The sequence below is a fragment of the Thalassophryne amazonica genome, chromosome 10 (assembly GCF_902500255.1).
Source record: "Thalassophryne amazonica chromosome 10, fThaAma1.1, whole genome shotgun sequence".
Taxonomy (NCBI): Eukaryota; Metazoa; Chordata; class Actinopteri; order Batrachoidiformes; family Batrachoididae; genus Thalassophryne; species Thalassophryne amazonica.
Genome location: NC_047112.1, coordinates 100,327,458 through 100,350,092, shown reverse-complemented (window position 1 = coordinate 100,350,092; position 22,635 = coordinate 100,327,458). Strand labels below are relative to the sequence as shown.

The 22,635-nt window shown below is 41.5% G+C and overlaps 1 protein-coding gene across 1 annotated transcript in view; it reads right to left on the bottom strand.

Annotated features, from left to right (window-relative positions):
- Window positions 1-22,635, bottom strand: part of LOC117518171 (E3 ubiquitin-protein ligase HERC2-like) — a 248,382-nt gene that overhangs the window by 683 nt on the left and 225,064 nt on the right. Inside the window, exon 86 of the mRNA XM_034179230.1 lies at window positions 2,967-3,179. Within this exon, the coding sequence (XP_034035121.1) occupies window positions 2,967-3,179 (213 nt within the window). The remainder of the gene's footprint in view (window positions 1-2,966; window positions 3,180-22,635) is intronic.

The window sequence follows — 22,635 nt, the reverse complement described above, 5'->3', positions numbered from 1 at the left end:
CTGCAACACACATGCAAAACAGTTATGATGGCATTAAGTCCCTTATCACATTTTATTAGAGGGTTTGTAAAAATATGAACCCCCGACATATGTGAGGATTCATAGGAAGGCTGCAAGTATTTTTATTATTGAGTACTACATTAGTAAGCAGTGAGCAATTTCAATAAACAACAATTATTTCAGCTTGTCACTTTTTAACTTGGGGCCACCACAGCAGATCAGAGATGATCTGCATGTTGATTTGGCACAAGTTTTACGCCAGGTGTCTGTCCTGACGCAACTCCACATTACGGTCAATTCCACAGAGTGCCATTCCTTCCCATTTAATCCCAAAGAGCAAATCAGGGCACATTTTGAAGCATCATAGTAACTTCTTGATCCATCTTTGTCAATCATCGGCACCAGTTTCCAAATCTGGGTCAAATTTTCAAAATGTACATAAGTATTGACACCCTTTGATCAATACTCTGTTGATGCACCTTTGGCAGCAGTTACAGCCTCAAGTCTTCTTGAATGATGATGCCACAAACGTGGTGCACCTATCTTTGGGCAGTTTTGCCCATTCCTCTTTGTAGCACCTCTCAAGCTCCATCAGAATCGGTGCACAGCAGTTTTCAGATCTCTCCAGAGATGTTTAATCAGATTCAGGTCTGGACTCTGGCTGCGCCACTCAAGGACATTCACAGAGTTGTCTAAAGCCACTCCTTTGATATCTTGGCTGTGTGTTTAGGGTCACTGTCCTGCTGATAGATGAACTGTCGCCCCAGTCTGAGGTCAAGAGCGCTCTGGAGCAGGTTTTCATCAAGGATGTCTCTGTACATTGCTGCATTCATCTTTCCCTCAATCCTGACTAGTCTCCCAGTTCCTGCTGCTGAAAAACATCCCTACAACATGATGCTGCCACCACCATGCTTCACTGTAGGGACGGTGCCTGATTTCCTCCAAACGACGCCTGGCATTCACACCAAAGTGTTCAATCTTAGTCTCATCAGACCAGAGAATTTTGTTTCTCATGGTCTGAGAGTTCTTCAGGTGTCTTTTGGCAAACTCCAGGCCGGCTGCCATGTGCCTTTTAGTAAGGAGTGGCTTCCATCTGGCCATCCATCATACAGGCCTGATTGGTGGATTGCTGCAGAGATGGTTGTTAAATTTTCAAGAATCTAAAAAACAAACCTTTTCACATTGTCATTATGGGGTATTGTGCGTAGAATTTTGAGAAAAAAATTAATTTAATCCATTTTGGATTAAAACTAACAACAAAATGTGCAAAAAGTGAAGCGCTGTGAATACTTTCCAGATTCATCCTACACTTCTGATGACTGAGTCCAGGAGGTCGTTAAAAGTCTGAATCATGGTCCTGATTCAAGAAAATCTCAAACGCAGACACTCTGATTCCTCATTCAGTTTCTCAAGTGCTGCAATCAGAGTATCCATTGACTCTGCAAAGATCACAGCATCATCTGCAGAGTCAAGGTCAGTTAACCTTTCCTTGCCAACAAAAGCACCCAAGTCACTGCTTTTTACAACCCCACCCCAACACCCAGTCCATGCAAGCACGTAACAGTGTAGGAGCGAGAACACCACCCCCCCCCCGACAAACACCAGTTTTCACTGGGAAAAACTCAGAATCTTTACCTCCACTCAGCACAGCACTCGCAGTACCTGTATATAGGCTGGCTATCATGTCCAGTAGCTTATTGGGTATCCTACGAATTCTCAGGATGTCCCAGAGATTAGACTGATCAACTGAATCAAACATTTTGCGAAATGACAAAAGCCACAAAGAAGCACTGCCAATGCTCAGGCTCACATTCTATGAGTATCTGCAGGGCTAAAATGGGGTCAACAGTTGACTTCTTGGGTGTGAAGTCAAATTATTCTGGTCACTGAGCAACAAGTAGCTGAACCTAAATCCTATTAAGAATGACCTTTGCAAGCATCTTCCCTGGCACAGAGAGCAGTGTGATACCCCTACAGTTGTTACAATCCATGCGATCACCCTTCGCTTTCTAGACTGGGAACACAAGACCTTTTTTCTAATCTGTAGGATTATCAGTCTCCCAGAGTGAAAGAAAAATTTTTGCAATGCCAAGAGAACAGCATGTCCACCTGCCCGGAGGACCTCAGCTCCAATGTCACGAATCCCAGGAGCTTTCAGTTGTTTCACAGCCTTTGTGATCTCACATGTCTATCATCCCAGCAGGAGGATCAGCTTTATACAGCTGCTCAAAGTAGGCAGCCCAATGTGACAGTGCAGTAGAGGCATCTGTCAGGAACCATCCTCTGCCAGAGCTGCACTGGGACAGGGTGCAGGTCTAGAGGAACAAAGTCCTTTGATTCCTCAGTAAGCAGGTTGAGGGTCACCAGACCACAAATGGTGTGTCATATGATTACAGATTCCTCGAACAAATGCTTCCTTGTCCATTCTCTGGGCCATCACAGCCCACTTTCTCAACTCCCTGTACATCCTAACATTTCCATCAAGCCGTGCACTATGACTCCTCTGGATGATATTTAGAGTGTCTTCAGAAATGAAACAACTCCTCCTATGGACAATGGTGGTTCCAGTACAATCCTCAGCAACTTTCAGAGTCTGGTTGCAGAAGAACTCCTACAGCCTATTCGGATCACCAGCTGTGTGCATGTCTGCAAGTCATCCAGCCAGACTGTGTGCAAATCTGGCTGTGGTAGACAGATTGCTATTTTAGAGATGTGGGAGTGAACCAGTTGTCTGCCTGGGTGGTTTCCATCCAGGAACCGGGGCAGGAGGGGTTCTGTGGTGTTGCAGATGCAGCAAAGTGCAACACCAGTGCATGCTCTCAGACATGACATGAGTTACAATGATTAACTCCAAAATGACAACAAGCGGCGCATGAAAACAGTCACTGTCAAAACAAGCTACCAGCTCCACTCATTTCATGACACTGTGCAGCTCAGTAGTGTGACTGTGGCATTATACTTCTTACCTGCACAACAAAATCCCGCCCACGGAAATCAGCAATGGTGCGGGGCAGACGCGTGCGCCCCCAGACGAACCGAAGGAAGAGGGACCTCTCTGTATTGGAGAAGGACTCCATCACCTCCCAGAACCACTGGATGAGTGGAGCTGTTGGCTCCACTCCTTTGTAGGTAGCCACTGACTTCAAGAGGTGGAGAGGAATGTCCGGACTCCCACACACCTGAGAAGAGAGAAAACGCTTAGTGCAGCTCAGTGGTAAAGAAGGGCAGATGAAAACAGGACAGTCTGCCAGGCTAAAACACGCTTACTCACCATTGTTTCTAGTTCATAACCAGTGAAAAGTGACAGCAAGGGAACAGGAACCACTCGAGCCATTCCCTCCCTCACTGCAGACACCTGCTCGTCAAACTCATGGAGCCTGCAGAGTGAAAAAGTGTGCAAGTGACTGCTTGTTGTTGCACAGAGCAGTGAATTTACACAAAGAAGCAAGCACTTGTGTCTTACCTGTAATTTATTGCTAGGCGAACATATTCTGTGCGGTTCTCCAGAGTAATGTGGCAGTACTTGGAGCTGAGCTGGATGTCCTGACCGCTGGCGTTCGGCACTGTGAATGGCAATGTCATGGCCTCAAACTCCTCAGCTGTGGCCTCATTGTCCCGGATGTACATCAGGCCAGGAATAAAATCCTTATCAACCTGCAAGGAGCAACGACAAAATGTGCCAACACCTGAATTTGTGTCTCTATGAGTCATTAGTGAAAGCATACAGTAAAATGACCAGGACATTTGCAGAAATAAAGAAGCCTTTAACTGCAACAGGTTTATCCTAAAAAGACCAACATCCACAACTGGGCAGCTATGATAGCTACAACTCCAGTTCTCAAGTCCTCATGTTTTTCACAATACTGTGATTTAGGAACATTTAATATGCCCAAAACATCTGAAAAATTATGAAAACTGCTAAATGATCACTGGTATTGATCTTTGTGTTATGCATTTATTTATTCATTGAAAAAACAGTCAAATAACTTGATGGTCTTTCATAAAAATAGCACAAAAAAGGCAACATTGTATTTGTGCTAGAATACTGTATTTTTCAAACTATAAGTTGTGCTTTTTTTTTTACTTGTTCGGCTGGTCCTGTGACTTTTAAGTCAAAGCAACTCGTGAAAATATACTGCATTACCACCTACAGTTACAAGATGGCACAGTCTACACTCATGACAAGCCGCAGTCCCTTGTATTTCAGACCCTGCCCTGTCATGCGAACGCCTGCCGTTCTCCTTTCCTGGAACCATTTTATCAGCTCCTCTTCAATGTCTCAATAAAGCACTTTCCTCCCCTCACCAGGCAGCTGTTTTGCTATTTTAGCCAGGGTTGCAAGCTTATCCTGGTGCTTCCCCTTCTCTTCTGCTTCTTTCAAGACTTTTAGCTTGAACGCTGATGAGTAGCAACATTTGCATGGAGCCACTTTATGTAACTGTGTATCAACTACAGTATGTAGAAAACCAACATTTGCTTCGAGCCTGTGCTGCTTCTCTTGACTGCAGTACGTATGTGCGTACGTACCATAAGGTTGTACTGTGTACAGCATGCATGCATCAACGCGCATGCATTCACAAAAATTGCAGGCCCCTGGGGCGTAAATAATGGAGTAAATATGGTAGGTGAAAAACCTTCATGACACTTGACTATGTGGGACAGGTAGGAACACAACAAGGATGGCTAGACTGAGGTAAGGCACATTTTTCAATAGAATGCAGTAGATCTCAATATGCTCTACCAAACTGTTGAGCTGAACATTTTAAGGGGTTAAATTAAAAAGTGTATTTACATTTAGTGAGGTTAACATGTACATGTGTCGCTCCGTTGTAATGCTTTTGTCTGTTCAGTGGGGACAAGAAGCTGTTTACTCTTGTGTTCTTTTTGCAATAAGCATGGTAAGAATTAGTGAATGCGTTGTTTCAATGATTGATTTGGTATTGACGGCACTGATTTACTAATTGCAGTCTGTTTTCCACTGCAACCACCTGTCAATGTGAATAATGGACCCTCGTGTGGTTGCTTAGCTGCAACATGTCTTTGCATGTTTTGACAAGTCTGTGTTGTGCTTTTGTTTTATGTGTTAATATGACAAAGGCAGATGGGCACCACACCGAGTCTGGACTGCTTGATCTTTTTTCCCATCACCAAAAACTGCCAAGGGAAATTTTCCTGACTGCTGTGGCCACTGTACTTGTCATGGGGTGGGAAAGGTGGAATCCTTGCTTGAGTGTGTTTCTTTGCCATAACTGTTGTGGTTTGGTGCTGTATAAATAAACTGAACTGAAGCTGAATTAGGAAGCCTAAATATTTTTACAGAATACTGATGTTCGTTTGAAATTTTAAAAAATATGTAAACTGAAGTGCAAACTGAAAACAGCAGAGTTTGATTCCTAGTGTGTTCATGAACATGACACAATTATAATACAACTAATATTACTGACCAAATTTTAATGACCATCACTATTTGAGTCTGCAGGCAGTCTGCTCTGTGTAAGCCTGATCTTGTCAGATCTCAGAAGCTAAGCAGTGTGGGGCCTGGTTAGTACTTGGAGTACTGGAGTTACATCAGGAAGGGCATCTGGCATAAAACGTGCCAAATATCAATGCGGATCTGACTGTATTCACTGTGGCAAACCCCAACAAATGGGAACAGTAGACCTCTTCAAATTAGACCTAATTATCAAATTTATGCAAACTGATATTATTCCCATTCTCCAAGGTCTAACTTAACTAAATATACCAGGACCTTGGCTATGCCTGCCTCAAGAGCCATGCAGTTTTTTCAAAAATGCTGCAAAATTCGGGATATTATGTCCTTGTTTTCTTTGTAGCTTCCCAGAGGTTAATGCTATAGCATTGAAAGTGGTACCAAATGAAAGCTAATAAAATTGTCTTGAATGTGGTGTCAAACACATGAACACCTGTGTAAATTTTAACTCATTTGAATGCACAAACACATATTTTTGATGCTTGGAAAGGATGACATCATATGATACATAACTTTATCTCAAAAATGTTACTCTATAGTCTATACAGCTTTACTAAAGCTGTATGCTGCGTCAAGATCAGTGAACGTCACATGACAAGTTTGACAAATAAGCCAAATTATCACCAAGTAAACAAAATCATAAATTTCACTGGAAGTAATGAGTAAAAAATTCAGTTACAATGAGCCAAATGAAACTGAATATATTAGCACTGCTATTAAAACAAAACATGCATTTTAATATTTTGCATTAATCTCCAGGAAACAATTATACACTGAACAAAAATATAAATCCAACACTTTTGTTTTTGCTCTCATTTTTCATGAGCTCTATAGTCTATAGTTCTATAGTCTATACAGCTTTAGTAAAGCTGTATAGACTATAGAGTAACATTTTTGAGATAAAGTTATGTATCATATGATGTCATCCTTTCCAAGCATCAAAAATATGTATTTTTGTGCATTAAAATGTTAAAATTTACACAGGTGTTCATGTGTTTGACACCATATGCAAGACAATTTTATTAGCTTTCATTTGGTACCTCTTTCAATGCTATAGCATTAACCTCTGGGAAGCTACAAAGAAAACAAGGACATAATATCCAGAATTTTGCAGAGTTTTTGAAAAAACTACATGACTCTTGAGGCAGGCATAGCCAAGGTCCAAGATCAAAGTAACTGGTATATTTAGTTAATTTAGACCTTGGAGAATGGGAATAATATCAGTTTGCATGAGTTGATGAAAAAGGTCTAATTTGAAGAGGTCTAGGGAACAGCCAAAAGGACAACCATTATTATTTGAGTGCTGGTTTATTTGATTTGATGTACAGTACCAGTTTTTTTTAATCTGGTATTCATTACTGTGTTCTTTGTGTGAGTGAGTGAGTGAGTGAGTCAGTGACTGAGTGACGTGAGTGAGTGAACTTGCTCTTTTCCTCGAGCCTACAACACTGTTCCAGTGAGCTCTGCAGGAATTTGCCCCTTTCTTGAGTCTTGTGCTCATTTCATGTGCCAGCTAACCTTTATAATATCCAAATAGAAAAACCACAAAACAAGAGCAGCTTTGTGGGGGGAAAAATTTTTCCTCATCAGTACTATCCCAAAGATGTTATAGGAGCTCATGATCACAATGTGAGGGCAGCAGTGGACTCATGCCAACTTCATACAAATAATAGTGAAGGAAGTGGACCACAACTTATTTGATTAAATGCTTTAAGAACTGCTCAGTTTGAGTCATTTCTGCAGATAATTCAGCAAATCAGAATACAATGAAAAATTACTCAACATCAGAGACAAAAAAAATTATTTTAGTTTTAGCTTGAGGGGAAAGTTCATTTACACTCATTCACTCATCTCATCTCAGGACACAGGTGGGAATCGATCCCACAACCTTCTTGCTGTGAGGCAACAATGCTGCCGTGTTAATTTACATCACAACAAAGTTAAGTGAGGCTTCATGGAACACTGAAGGAGTACTGTGTGGTTACACTGTGATACAATCAATCAACCATGTTATCTCAAATAAACAGCTGTTAAATATTGATGTGTTTTCACACTATTAGTCACGTTTCGGAGAGAAGTGCAGACACTGAGAGCTGCACTGTGCGAACACACACCTCACTGAGGTCAGCGATGGTGAGGTTCATGCCTGCCAGCTGCTTCCACACTGGCTCTGCCAGGTTCAGACTAAGAGGGCTTCCAGTGCGGATGGCGATGCCCAGAAGGACTCCTGCAGACACAGCGAGACAGAAAGGGCATTAACCCAAAATCAACGTGATCAAAATCTGTCGGAGTGTGCAAAATATATGCAGCAATATGACATATCAGCATTGAACTGGGCAGATGTTTTTTGTGGTTAGTAGGAATACAGAACACAGTTTTCACAGTTTTTGTTTGTCAGGGATTAAACTCCAAACAGAAGTGACTGACAGCTTAACTGGATTATACCTAAGAAACGGAACATGCTCATGTGAAGAGGGGACTTGGCTGCAGGGTTGAGCAGGAAACAGTCTCTGTTTGCGCCGGACTCGTCTCTGCCATTCGGGGGTGACAATGAGCAGCGGCGTCAGAGCGTTCTGCAGCTCCTCACACATTTCAGCGATGGACTCGCTGTAGCCACCGCCACAGTCATCCACAGACTCCCCTGAGAAAAAAAATAGTGTACTTAAAATGACTCAGGGTGAGGACTTGCATGCAGACCATCAGATCCTCACAGTAACCCTGAAACCAGGAGACCTGAGAATGAGAGGCCTCAGTCTCAGGGTAGCACAAGACTTACCTACAAATTTCACCTTCCAGACACGATGAGGGAGCAGCAGGCTGTCAGGACTGAAGGAACTCATTTTGGCACACATCTGACCAAACACAGACTTGGTTCCATCAGGACCTGCCAGGCCCCCTTTGCTGCGGGAACGCTTTACCTGATTGAGGAAAAAAATGTTAATTTGAGGAGTGAGAAAGCAAGAGAGACTAGGCTCTACATTCACTTTTACAAAGACCTAAAATATGCATTTCCACACTTAACACTACATCATCAATTTTAAATATAAGTCCTAACACTTAATGTGGACATGCGTTTTATGCTTGACTGAAACTTTGGGAGGAACTGCTGAATAAAGCCATAATGCATGAAGAAGGAACTCCAGTAATTTTTTTCAAATCTTCAGAGATGTTTGCTTTTGTTTCTCTGTCCCTTTCTGTCACACAGATTCAATCTCAACAACAAAGAAAAATATTTCTTTGGGACATACACTAGAGGCCTTTTACAGACTCACTTTCTAACAGAGGTTGATGTGCTGCTGAAAATAAAGCCAGCTTTTACATTTTATGTTTAGAAGAGCACAAAAAGAAAATTTCATCTGTAATACCCACACTGTTGCTGCAACCCTTAAATTGTTATTCATGTCGGAATAATTTGCAGCTGAACTGAAAACTAACACAGGCACTACTGATCATTTGAGAGCACGAGACTAACATTTCAGAAATACTGTAGTCTGTCTCTGTCGCACTCCCCTCTATCTTTTCAAAGACCTCAGCTCAACTGAGTGAGGCATTGTGTCACAATCTTTGTCTCAGATCGCAGATCTTAGAGCTGTGTTTGATACGGTGGATCACCATATTCTACTCGATAGGCTGGAGAATCATTTTAAGATTACTGGGAATGCCTTTGGCATGGTTGACATCATACCTGAACAGATGTTTTCACTGTGTTTTGTACAATAACACTACCTCTAACCTTGGTGACATGCAATTTGGGGTTCCACAGGGGTGTCCGTCTTAGGCTCCCTGCTTTTTTCCTTTTATATAGCACCCCTTGGGTACATACTTCGGCGTTTTGGGATTACCTTTCATTGCTATGCTGATGATACTCAGTTATACATGCCGATAAATGCTAGTAATCTCAGCCACATAAAATCCTTAGAAGAGTTCCTTGCATCAGTGAAAAACTGGATGTCTCGCAATTTCCTACTTTTAAACTCTGATAAGACTGAAATGATGGTTCTTGGTCTAGTGAGACATAGGCATCAATTTGACCAACTAATGCTTAGCTTAGGCTCGTGTGTCATACATCACATTGACAAAGTGAGGAACCTTGGGGTAATTTTTGATCCTATGTTGTCCTTTGACCTCCACATTAGAGATATTGCACGGAGTGCTTTCTTCCACCTGTGAAATATAGCAAAGATTCATCCCATCCTGTCTATGGCTGATGCTGAGACCTGATTCATGCATTTGTTTCTTCTAGATTGGACTACTGCAATGTTCTATGTTTAGTGCAGCATTAGGGGTCTCCAATTGGTTAAAAATGCTGCTGCCAGAGTTTTGACAGGAAGCAGAAAATGTGACGACATTACACCCATTTTGGCGTCTCTTCACTGGATTCCTGTCCCTGTGAGATCAGATTTTAAGGTTCTGATATCAACCTATAAAATTATTCACGGACTAGCACCTCCCTACTTAGCTGACCTAATGAAACCTGATGTACCGGCCCGGGCTTTGCGTTCTCAGGGTGCAGGACAACTTTGTGTCCCAAGGGTGAATAAAAAGTCTGCGGGTCATAGAGCCACAGAGCTTTCTCTTCCTGCCCCTGTTCTGTGGAATAATCTCCCTGCGTCATTAAAACAGTCAGATTCTACAGACTATATGGCTAGCATACTGGCATAGTATAGTATACTCTTTTAAATTAATTTTATTAGTAAACAGAGCAGGTCGCAGCGTCAACTTTATCTAAAGTCTGGGTCTTTTAGTGAAGCTTACGGCTCGCGATCGGCGATCACCTTAGTATTTCTTTTAATTTAATTAGCTTATAATGAGCAAGGCGCCTTCATGAAAAAATTCAACATACAATTTAAAAAAAAAAAAAAAAAAAAAAAAAAATTAAACATAATTAAAAACAGAAGTAAAATAAAACAGATAAAAAATAAAAACTATTCATAAGAAAGAGAATAAAAATGGGTTTTCAGTCTTGACTTAAAAATGTCCACAGACTCTGACTGCCTCACAGTCGCAGAAAACTGTTCCACAGGGTGGGTGCACGATGAGAAAAGGCTCTTTGACCTGCTGACTTTTTTCTTCTGTTTTTCTTGTTGCATAATGCTGACAATTATACCTTATTTGTTGTCTTTCTGCTGCCTGATTCTGTTTCTTTTATTTTCTCTCTGTTTGAGGTGTGGCTCCATCCAGAAGTGGGAGTTTTCTTCTGCAAGTCTCCCATCCTGTACACCAACATGGACTCCCAAAACTTCCTGTTTATTTGTATGGTCAACTGTGTTGGTAGCATGGTCCAAGCAGAGGGTCACCCCTTTGAGTCTGGTCTGCTTGAGGTTTCTTCCTCAAATCATCAGAGGGAGTTTTTCCTTACCACTGTCGCCTGTGTGCTTGCTCTAGGGGTTGGTAAGATTAGACCTTACTTGTGTGAAGCGCTTTGAGGCAGCTTTGTTGTGATTTGGCGCTATACAAATGAAATAAATTTAATTAAATTGAAATTGAACTTTTATTTAACCATGTTCGTCCCACTGAGATCCAGATCTCTTTTAAAAGGGAGACCTGGACAATTATGAAGTTTCTAATCCACCTAACCTGCATGTCTTTAGATGTGGGAGGAAGCCAGAGCACCCAGAGGAAACCCACACAAACACAGAGAGAACATGCAAACTCCACAAAGAAAGTCCACAGGTGGGAATCGATCCCATGACCTTCTTGCTGTGAGGCAACAGTAACCACTAAGCCACTGTGCTGAGCAGCAGAGTAGATTGGACTGTAGAGTGGAAGAGAAGGTGACAGGCAGCACTGTGTTCTCTGACAGCTTTAAAACCAGTCTTGACTAACAGGATACCCATTATTATAAAATCACCCTTTGAAATTATCACCTTTTTGTCTGCCTTGTATCCAGGTGATGAACAATTGCTTCCTGCTCCCTAGCAGTCAGGTCTTACTGTTAAGTCCTGAGGCAGAAAGTGAGTGCACAAGAGAGAGATGTCTGTCTGCCTGTGTTTAATAATTTCCTGTTGAGAGGAACACTAAGTGCATGACTGAACTCCTGAACATGACAGCTCTGTGCTCCATGGATACAACCAGAGCTATAGCGAGGAACTAATTAACAAATAGCACTGAGAGTAGGCTGTGAGTGGACTAATACTAATAAATAACATAAAATAAACTAGACCAACACGCTAGCAGACCACCACAAACGTCCACCAACATTAGTTTCCAATTCCACAAAATTTTACTTTAGAAAAAATTTTCAAGGTCAAAGTCCTGTTAGAAGGGGCTTTTCATAAGCTAAAATATAATATAAAATGTAGATCAAAAGGGTTTTCAATATCAAATTCAAATGTCCACAAATCCACAATCCAGATCAGATCCAGATGAAACTTTGTCAGGCGAAACTGACTGTCAGTCTGCATTTCAGTTTCAAATATTTCTGAGTAAGATATAATGTAAAACATACATTAAATGGGGTTTTCAATGTTACGTTCAAATGGCCACAACATCCGTAATCTGGATCAGATCCGGTGTCGCAGGCCGAACAGAAAAAAATTGGTCCATCCTGCCTCCACTGCGCATGCATCATTTTGGAGCTCAGCAGCTTGTCTGAGACAGACTCTCTTCACCCAAAGTGATCAAATGGATTAATGGGATTATTAACCATCAGGTGACAAGGTAAAGCCTCTTAAATCATTGTAAAGTCAGTTTTAAGCAGAAACGAGGCGATAATTGGTGACTGAGGCGTAGTGAACGCATCAGCTAGCAGTTCACGTAGCTGCAGCACTCTGATCGCTTCCTCCGTCTTTTCTGATGAAATAATGATGAATTTATATGGAAATTATTGTTGTACAAAAGCTTCAGATATCTATTGCTGAGATAGATGATTTGAGTGAGTGAAGGCAGGGCGGACTGATTAGTAGTGGGGACCGTTCGGTCTGCGACACTGGATCAAACGCTCTCAAATATGAAAGAAATTTGATCATTTTTGACTATTACAAATTTTTGAAAATTTGTTTAATGTTGAAGATAGGGATTTTTACAATTTTCCAGGATTTTTCCTGACTTTGCTCTTTGACCTTGAAAATTTAATAAATTCTTACCTATCAGGATATGAATCTTCAGTAAAAATTTCTTTATATATGAAAAATTGTGGGCTCCAGGTTGTTCACAAACAGACAAGCAAACATAACCTCCACCAATGAAGTTGGAGGAGGCTATGAAGTTAACGAATGAAACGAATTTAACAGATGAATCACTTGGCCATAATATTGCTTTGGAAGAAGAGAATGTTGCTGACCGACTGAGGTCCCAATCCCATATGCACCCACAGACAGTAAAGGCCCGTTCTGAAGGCGCACTCGATGCAGAGATACTGAAGATGAAACATGCCAGCTTTGAGAGCGCTGGGAAGCCATCTTTGTTCTACCATTGAAGCACGCTGTCTGAGTTACCAGAGAACCAGGAGCTGAGATATTCAGCTGTTCATTTCATCATCTTTCGTCTTCCCAGTCTGTGAATCGGTCTGTGCTTTGCATTTGCCTGGTGGCTCATCCTCTGCTGTGGGCGGGACCGGGTCAAACTGCATCTTATGAAAAATTTCCTTTGCACCGTTGGATAGGATTTGAGTTGTTTATTTATAAATGAATAAATAAGTATTTATAAAATGGCTCATGCAATTTAGCTAGGCCTACTTATGATTTGTACTAATTGTAGTTTATCTGTTTCTTACGGTGGCCCTGAAGTGCAAAACACAACAGCAAATCGCAGAGCAAAACAGCACATCAAAAAAGCACAACAGCAAATCGCACAGTACAACAGCAAATCAAAAAAGCACAACAGCAAATCGCACAGCACAACATCAAATCGCACAACAGCAAATCGCACAGCACATCAGCAAATCAAAAAACATGACAGCAAATCGCACAGCACAGCAAATCGCACAGCACAACATCAATTTGCACAACAGCAAATCGCACAGCACAACAGCAAATCAAAAAAACATGACAGCAAATCGCACAGCACAACAGCAAATCAAAAAACATGACAGCAAATCGAACACAACAGCAAAAGAAACGACAACATTAAACGGAAAAGGTAGGTACCTTCGGGCGACGCGAATCATCGCCGATTGGACGGTGGTCCGTCCTGTCTTGTGAACCGGATGGTTTACGTTTTCAAAATATGAGCGCCGCTAGTGAAAACGTACATGCTCTTAAGCTTGAAGGTCGCGCAAGTGTCCTCCCCGTCTTCTTTTAGCCTTTTCCCACAATCACTGCAGAAGTTTGGTTTATCCTCGAACTCTTTGTTACAGTTTTGGCAATACATCGCGGCACGTTCGTTTGTTTCTGTTTGTCTGGCACCTGAGTATACAGTGTTCCGATTCACAGGACAGGACGGGCCACCGTCCAATCAGCGATGATTCGTGTTGCCCGAAGGTACCTACCTTTTCCGTTTTGGTTAATGTTGTCGTTTCTCTTTTACTGTTGTGTTTTGCACTTCAGGCCCACCATACTTTTTTTTTTTTTAAACTGCATTTCACTTATTGTAATTTGTACTTACACTGTGTATTTTCTGTTTTTATGTCTCTAATAGTACAGACCTTTAGCCACGTCTTCTCTTACATCTGGGGGCAACATCTGTAGCAGTCGCATTTTTGGAGTCAGGAGCGTTGCTATCCTGTACGTCATGATGCAGACGGAATGCAGACGTGCCACTGGTGCCCATCAGTTCTAACAGACGCGAGGCGTGCACACACACTGGCGACTTCAGAGAGCACAGGCTCAAAGGATGCTGCTTGGCAGTGTTCAATGAGTCTCACGGACCACAGCAGTGGAAATGTTGCACTGGGAGCGGAGTTGCCGGACTCTAGGTCATTAGAAGCATCCTTGAATATCTTAAGAAGCGCAACTACTGGTTTCAAAGTGTTTGCTTATATCTGTGCAATTCTTTGATACTGGTTATTGCTCAGCTGTAATGTGGAGATCTCCTCATGCTGTTGCAATACAGAATCCAGCATATCATAATTTGAATTTGATGGATCTCGATGGATTGTTTAAGGATTTCTTCACACTGTTTTGCAGAGTTCACCCGCAGCAAAAGTTCAAACCACCTGCTCCCGCGAGACTCGCATTGGGTCCTGCGGGACCCGGCTGGATCCAATCCCCATACAGCCCTCTGCTATGGTTCAACAAAAATCTTGACCCTGGTAGTTTTTGGTTTTCGCAAAATAATTTTTTTCTGTGTGCAAAGTAAAATAATTTAAGCATCCAAAATAAATCTAGGATGTTCAGAAATACTGTGTTGAAGATTCCTTGCTCTGTCAAAAAAGCACTTGGGAAATTTTTGAATGATAAATATCATGGGTGTGCTAATAATTTTGTCCTCATCTGTGCTCTTAAAGATTTCTTCCTCCCTTGCACTATGAGAGACTGGCTATATTTATTATACTGCCATTATTGTAATCGTTCCCACTTCCAAACATCTACCTGAAGATAATCACATTCCTGGACCTACATTGGGCAACGTATCCTCCCCTTTAATTACTCCATGAAGTCAGTATCTGATTGCCCTGAATCAGAACATCAGAGATATTTGGTTCTGTGGAGAGTTTTACTTTAATGTAGAAAGACACTGAGATATCAGTCTCAAATTTCCGCCGCCATCAGTCCACTTTATCAGTGTGTCAGGCAGATAACTGAAAACGTCCAACAAGAACCAAATATATGTGCCAGAAAGCTTCAGCAGAAACCTTTTTTCTAATTTGGGTGAACTGGAAAGACCTTTGATTCACTCCTCCCCTCCACACTGCAGGATTTTGTGTCACCAACAGAGTGACATTCGTGGTTCAGAAAATATTCAGCTAACCTGTTTGGGAGAAATGCTGTCTACAGCCAGAGCAACTACTGCAGCTTTATCACACAGAATGTACAGCAACACACATTTTACAAAAGTCTTCTAAAGTGTCATAGCACACAGCTTGAAGAAAGTCATGTTTGACCAAAGGCTCAGAGAACTTATGATTCAGTGAACAAAAATGAGGCCAATTAGAGAACACGAGGATCTGTAGGTGCTTCTGCAGCTCATCTTATTGTAGAAAAGTGTTTTAAATCTGAGCTGATGCTCAGTTGGTTTCATGGTCCAATGTTACAAGGTGAGGCAGTGGCTGTGCAGAGCATTAAAGCCTGTAGACACTAACACAAAGTTCAGCATCACTTTCCCAGAAGGCACATGGGACATATGACCTAGATTTGCTCTGTTTCCTGGTAATGAAATCCTTTTCTGTATGACTCCACCATGAAACAGAGATTGGTGATTAAAGCTGAACCACACTTTCAGAGCAACAGAGTAGTCACGTGTCTTGCTGGCTTCCCTCACTAGTCACCTTTTGCACAATCACCCAGTTTTTGAGAATTGCCTAATCCAAACACATTTACCTGTGTGTTCCTCACTGTGTATATATATATAATATATATATATATATATAATATATATATATATACACACACACAGTGAGGAAAATACGTATTTGAACACCCTGCGGTTTTGCAAGTTCTCCCACTTAGAAATCATGGAGGGGTCTGAAATTTTCATCTTAGGTGCATGTCCACTGTGAGAGACAGAATCTTAAAAAAAAAACAAAAAAAAAAACAAACAAAAAAAAACAAATCTGGAAATCACAATGTATTATTTTTTAAAAATTTATTTGTATGTTACTGCTGCAAATAAGTATTTGAACACCTGTGAAAATCAATGTTAATATTTGCTACAGTAGCCTTTGTTTGCAATTACAGAGAACAAACGTTTCCTGTAGTTTTTCACCAGGTTTGGACACACTGCAGCAGGGATTTTGGTCCACTCCTCCATACAGATCTTCTCTAGACTTTTCAGGTTTGGAGTTTCAGCTCCCTCCAAAGATTTTCTATTGAGTTCAGGTCTGGAGACTGGCCAGGCCACTCCAGGACCTTGAAATGCTTCTCTCGGAGACCCTCCTTAGTTGCCCTGGCTGTATGTTTGGGGTCATTGTCATGCTGGAAAACCCAGCCATGACCCATCTTCAATGCTCTTACTGAGGGAAGGAGGTTGTTTGCCAAAATCTCGCAATACATGACCCCATCCATCCTCCCTTCAATACGGTGCAGTCGTCCTGTCTCCTTTGCAGAAGAGCACCCCCAGAGTATGATGTTTCCACCCCGATGCTTCACGGTTGGGATGGTTTTCTTGGGGTTGTTCTCATCCTCTAAACATGGTAAGTGGAGTTGATTCCAAAAAGCTCTGTTTTGGTCTCATCTGACCACATGACCTTCTCCCATGCCTCCTCTGGATCATCCAGATGGTCACTGGTGAACTTCAAATGGGCCTGGACATGTGCTGGCTTGAGCAGGGGGACCTTGCTGCCCTGCAGGATTTTAAACCATGACAGCATCATGTGTTACTAATATAATCTTTGTGACTGTGGTCCCAGCTCTCTTCAGGTCATTGACCAGGTCCTCCTGTGTAGTTCTGAGCTTTCTCAGAATCATCCTTACCCCACAAAGTGAGATCTTGCATGGAATCCCAGACCAAGAGAGACTGACACTCATCTTGTGTTTCTTCCACTTTCTAATAAATAATCATAACAGTTGTCTTCTACCAAGCTGCTTGCCTGTTGTCCTGTAGTCCATCCCAGCCTTGTGCAGGTCTACAGTTTTCCCTGGTGTCCTTAGACAGCTCTTTGGTCTTGGCTATGGTGGACAGGTTGGAGTGTGATTGATTGAGTGTGTGAACAGGTGTCTTTTATACAGGTAACAAGTTCAAAGAGGTGCAATTAATACAGGTAAAGAGTGCAGAATAAGAGGACTTAAGATGAAAATTTCAGACCCCTACATGATTTATAAGTGGGAGAACTTGCAAAACCACAGGGTGTTCAAATACTTTTTTTCCTCACTGTATATATACAGACACACACAGTGGTATGTAAAAGTTTGGGCACCCCGATGATTCCCATAATTTTCCTTTATAAATCATTGGTTGTTTGCATCACCAATTTCAGTTAAATATATCATATAGCAGACAAACACAGTGATATTTGAGAAGTGAAATGAAGTTTATAGGATTTACATAAAGTGTGCAATAATTCTTTAAACAAAATTAGGCAGGTGCATAAATTTGGGCACCCCAACAGAAAAAAATACATCAATATTTAGTATCCTCCTTTTGCAGAAATAACAGCCTCTAAACTCTTCCTATAGCTTCCAATGAGGGTCTGGATTCTGGTTGAAGGTATTTTGGACCGTTCTTCTTTACAAAACATCTCAGGTTTGTTGGTTTCCGAGCATGGACAGCCCGCTTAAAATCACACCACAGATGTTCAATAATATTCAGGTCTGGGGACTGAGATGGCCATTCCTTGTTCCTCTGCGTGAATGCCTTAGTAGATTTTGAGCAGTGTTTAGGGTCGTTGTCTTGTTGAAAGATCCAGCCCCAGCGCAAGTTCAACTTTGTCACTGATTCATGAACATTGTTCTCAAGAATCCGCTGATATTCACTGGAATCCATGTGACCCTCAACTTTAACAAGATTCCCAGTACCTGCACTGACCACACAGCCCACATCATGATGGAAGTACCTCCAAATTTTACTGTAGGTAGCAAGTGTTTTTCTTGGAATGCTGTGTTCTTTTTCAGCCATGCATACTGCCCCTTGTTATGTCCAAATAACTCAATTTTAGTTTCATCAGTCCACAGCACCTTATTCCAAAATGAAGCTGGTTTGGCCAAATGTGCTTTAGCATACCTCAAGTGACTGTGGTATGTACGAAGAAAAGGCTTCCTCTGCATTACAGCATCACACAGCAACTCTCTGTGCAAAATGCACTGTATAGTTGAACGATGCACAGAGACACTATCTGCAGCAAGATTGTATTGTAGGTGCTGCTATACAATACTGCTGGAACCTCAATTTCCCTGAGGGAATCTTTCTAAGGGATCAATAAAGTTCTATCTAGTCTAATCTAATCTAGTCAGGACAAAGTATAAAAGAATATTTCAAAACATTGATGCAAACTTTTGAACTGATATAATTTTCATAATTTCATCATTTCATTTTATTACATTCGTTGCTTTTTTGTTACTTTTGGTGAAGAACATTTGTATGTAGAGGAAAAAAGTCTGGTTTGCTCTTTTTACCATTTCAAACAAAGAGGATGCAAACCTTTGCACTCAGCTGTAGCTTGGGTTATGACATATGCACACTCTGCTTGTACATCTAATGAAACTAAACATATGGAATAACAAGACTGAAATAGACTGTTGCCTAGGTGCTTGCTCAAGGGGTTGGTAAGGTTAGACCTTGGCCTTGTGAAGTACCATGGGGTGACTTGTGTTGTGATTTGGGGCTATAAAACTAAACTGAATTGAACTGTAAATAGAAAACTTCACCTTTTTGCTCCACTGCTTCCCCTCAGGGAGCTTTGGCAGCTACTTTAGTCTTGCATACTGAACTTGAAAACCCCTCAGTTGGATCCACTGGGTAAGTAGCAGTACCCAGGTTCTAGCACACTCTGGGATGACACACAGCAGTCTGATTGGCTAATTTTATATTTTGCCCAAAACATGGCCATAACTAATTAATGAAATATAATCCCTTTGTGCCTTCTGCATTTCTTTAGGACCAGTTTCTGCACACTATACATAGTAAAGTGGAGCTGGACACACTCAAAATGTACTTTTGCATTAAGCAAGACTCCCATTTCCACAAACGATCGGATACCCAATCAGTGGCCTTAGTGGTGTTATAGAAGTTGCAGCCAATTGTGAAAACTGTAAACATGATCAATAATTGTGACACTGTAACCCATCGTGAGCCACAAAAGTGATCAGAAAAAGGTGAAGTTAGATTGTAATCATGCAAATGTTTCCGTAAAATGAGATATTGGCAGTAACATTCATGTCTCTGGATCATCTGCCTTTGAGATCAAGAGATATATGGGAAGAGCTTATAGAGTCAATGGACAGTGGTGTTCGGTGATGCTGATATTGCAGGAGAAAAAGGTCCAAGTCTTCAAGGTCTTAGTGCTTCCTGACTTAGGGTCCTATATCACTGGGATGTGCCAGCCTGTGAACGGTAATTGCAAGGGAAATTGCTTAATTTTGAGTAACGTTCACTGGGTGGGGCCCTTCCTTTGCTTCACTCCCAGGGCGTCGCCAGCGTGATCACGCCTGGATTTTAAATTTTTCCAAAGATGGCGAGGTGAAAACACTCTCAGTTTGCTCCCAGTGCCATCACGGGTGTCGTGCGACCCTCTGAATGCTCTCACTGCAACTCCTAACATGAGAGATTCATGAGAGAACTGTGGGATGGCTGGTGTGGGGAGACATCAGGACTAATAATGTTATTACTTAATGGGTTTTGGGGGGGGGGGTTGCTTTTATTGAGGTGTACAATTCTGCAGGAGCAGAGTGCACAGCACTGTCGTGTTTAATCTTTTTTAAATCTGGAGAGCTCATCTCCCGTGCCCCACCCCACCCTCCGTCTCTCTCTGAAAACGTGCGATGGCAGTTCTTTGATGTGCTTGCTGTGAGGACAACACACAAGCTATAATATGATGACACGCTTTCATGAAATGACACACTCCCCAGTTCCAGCTCCAACAGCGCACGTCTTTACACTAGGAAAATCTTTCTGCTCAGTGGTGTGTGGTGGAAATGTGATGATCTGTCCATCAGAGCCAAAATGCAGAAGGACAGCACTCCTCTCAGTTATTACTGTCATATTCAAGAAGATTTGAGGCTGTAATTGCTGCCAAAGGTGCATCAACAAAGTATTGAGCAAAGGGTGCTTATGTACATGTGTTTTCTTAGTTTATTATTTTAATAAATTTGCAAAAAAAAAATCATGTCATTATGGGATGTAGTGAGAATTTTGAGTTTACTCCATTTTGGTGTCAAACGTACAACCCGCAGGCAAAAACTGCCTCGCTAGGGGGTTCAATCCAGCCCACTGAATGAATTTTGAAAGTTAAACAAACAAACAAACAAACAAAAAAAATCATAAGACTTAAACTCAAAATTTGTAAAAAAAAAAAGGCAATTCTTAAATAATTCGCTAGGGGCGCAATGTGTTAGTCAGAGGAGAGGAGCGCACTGTTTTAAACAAGTAAAATGAGTAAAAGGCACAACTCTGCCACTCAGACTGAACAGCAGATGGTAGCAACGCGTCCTCTGCTAATTATGGTGTAGGTTACCTTATTTTCTACTCACCTTGACACCCTCATTAGCCAAAATGTCTGCCAAAAAGGAAAAAAGTGAATACTGAGTGTGGCGTTTTCCAAGAGAAATGGACCGCTTCCTACTTATTCAGAGATAAATGAGAAACCTGTGTGCTTTGTGTGTAATCAACAAGTGTTGGTGCTCAAGAAACATAATATTCAGCGCCAGTATGAGACTCGTCATGGTGAAAAATACAATTTTTGCAAGGACGACTGAGGAGAAAGAAGATAAATGAATTGCTGGTGGGTCTGAGGAAAGAGCAGTCAGTTTTCACCTGGAGCCGAGAGGCCAGTGAAGCAGCAGTAAAAGCCACCTACCTAATTGCTAACGAAATAGCATTAGCATTAAAGTCACATTTCGATGGTGAGTTAAAACATGCATGGAAAACGGCTGCAGAACTCGTGTGTCCTGAGAAGCGAGAAGCATTTACCAACATCAGTCTGGCTAGGAATAGTACGGCACAGTAATAGTATCAGAACTATCGACTTAGGCAGGCAGTTGGAACACAAAGTCAAGTCATTTCTTGCATTTTCTGTTGCAACTGATGAGAGAACTCACAGACACTGCTCAAAATGAGCAGTTCCTTGAGTTGATGCCTATGAGTAACACTACAACAACTGAGGACACTTTCGGCTCTGTGGTTGGTGCACTGGACAGAGCGAGAATTGACCAGTCCCGGGCTGTCAGCTTCGATACAGACGGTGTGCCATCAATGATCTGAAGAAAAGCAGGGGTTGTGACAAAGTACAGGCTGCTAATGGAGAAAATGGTTTCTGGACACTGCACTGTATTTTACACCACAAAGCATTGCGTTGCCAAGTCATTAAAAATGGATCACTTCATGAAGGTGGTTGTCCGAGCTGTTAATTTCATCTGAGCCAGAGACCTGGATCATTGTGTGTTTGACTGCCTTCTCAGTGGCAATCAATCAATCAATTTTTTTATATAGCGCCAAATCACAACAAACAGTTGCCCCAAGGCGCTTTATATTGTAAGGCAAGGCCATACAATAATTATGTAAAACCCCAACGGTCAAAACGACCCCCTGTGAGCAAGCACTTGGCTACAGTGGGAAGGAAAAAAAAAAATCACGTTACTGATACCCTGCCACACCACACTGAAGTAAGATGGTTGAGCAGAGGTGCTGCGCTGAGTTTGTCGCTCACCTTTCACAGTCAAAACTTCCGTTGTGCCTGTCGACAGCCAACAAATTGATTTGCAATGTGATGCAGATTTGAAGGACAAGTTTGCCTCAGTGGGCTTGGACACATTTTATCAGTATCTCTTGCATGGGTGACACCTGATATCGATACACTTGTGCACGCCAAAATAAGCCGCGTTTCAGGAACAAAAACAAAGTAGTCTAGACATGAATATCTCCTTTAAAATGCTGCTTCAGACACTGACTGCACTTAAAGAATACAGTTCTATGAAAAAGAATTCTTGCTGTAGAAATAGTTAAAAAATGTTCCATTTAATGTAACAGCTTCACTACAAAAGAGTTTGGGTTGGTGGAATCCTATTGTTTATGTAATGGCATAAATTTTAAAGTGCAACACTATATTTTTCAGTATCAAATACCTTTGAGTTAAAGTTTTGTTTGTATAATTTGTGCAAACACTTGTCTTAAGAAATCTGAGGTTATTCATACATTTTGATATGTTGAGATGTTTTGCAAAAGGATATTTCATTAAATTTGAAGATTTTTCTAACGTACGTGTACTTCTTTGCGTGAAAACAAAGGGAAAAAACAAGGACTTATTATTTATAGGTAATTATGTTATGATTGTATTGCTCTGGTCCGCTTGACATCTAATTAGCTGTATGTGGCCCCTGAACCAAAATGAGTCTGACACCCCTGTGTAGCATAACAAAATGTGGAAAAAGTGAAGCACTGTGAATACTTTCTGAATG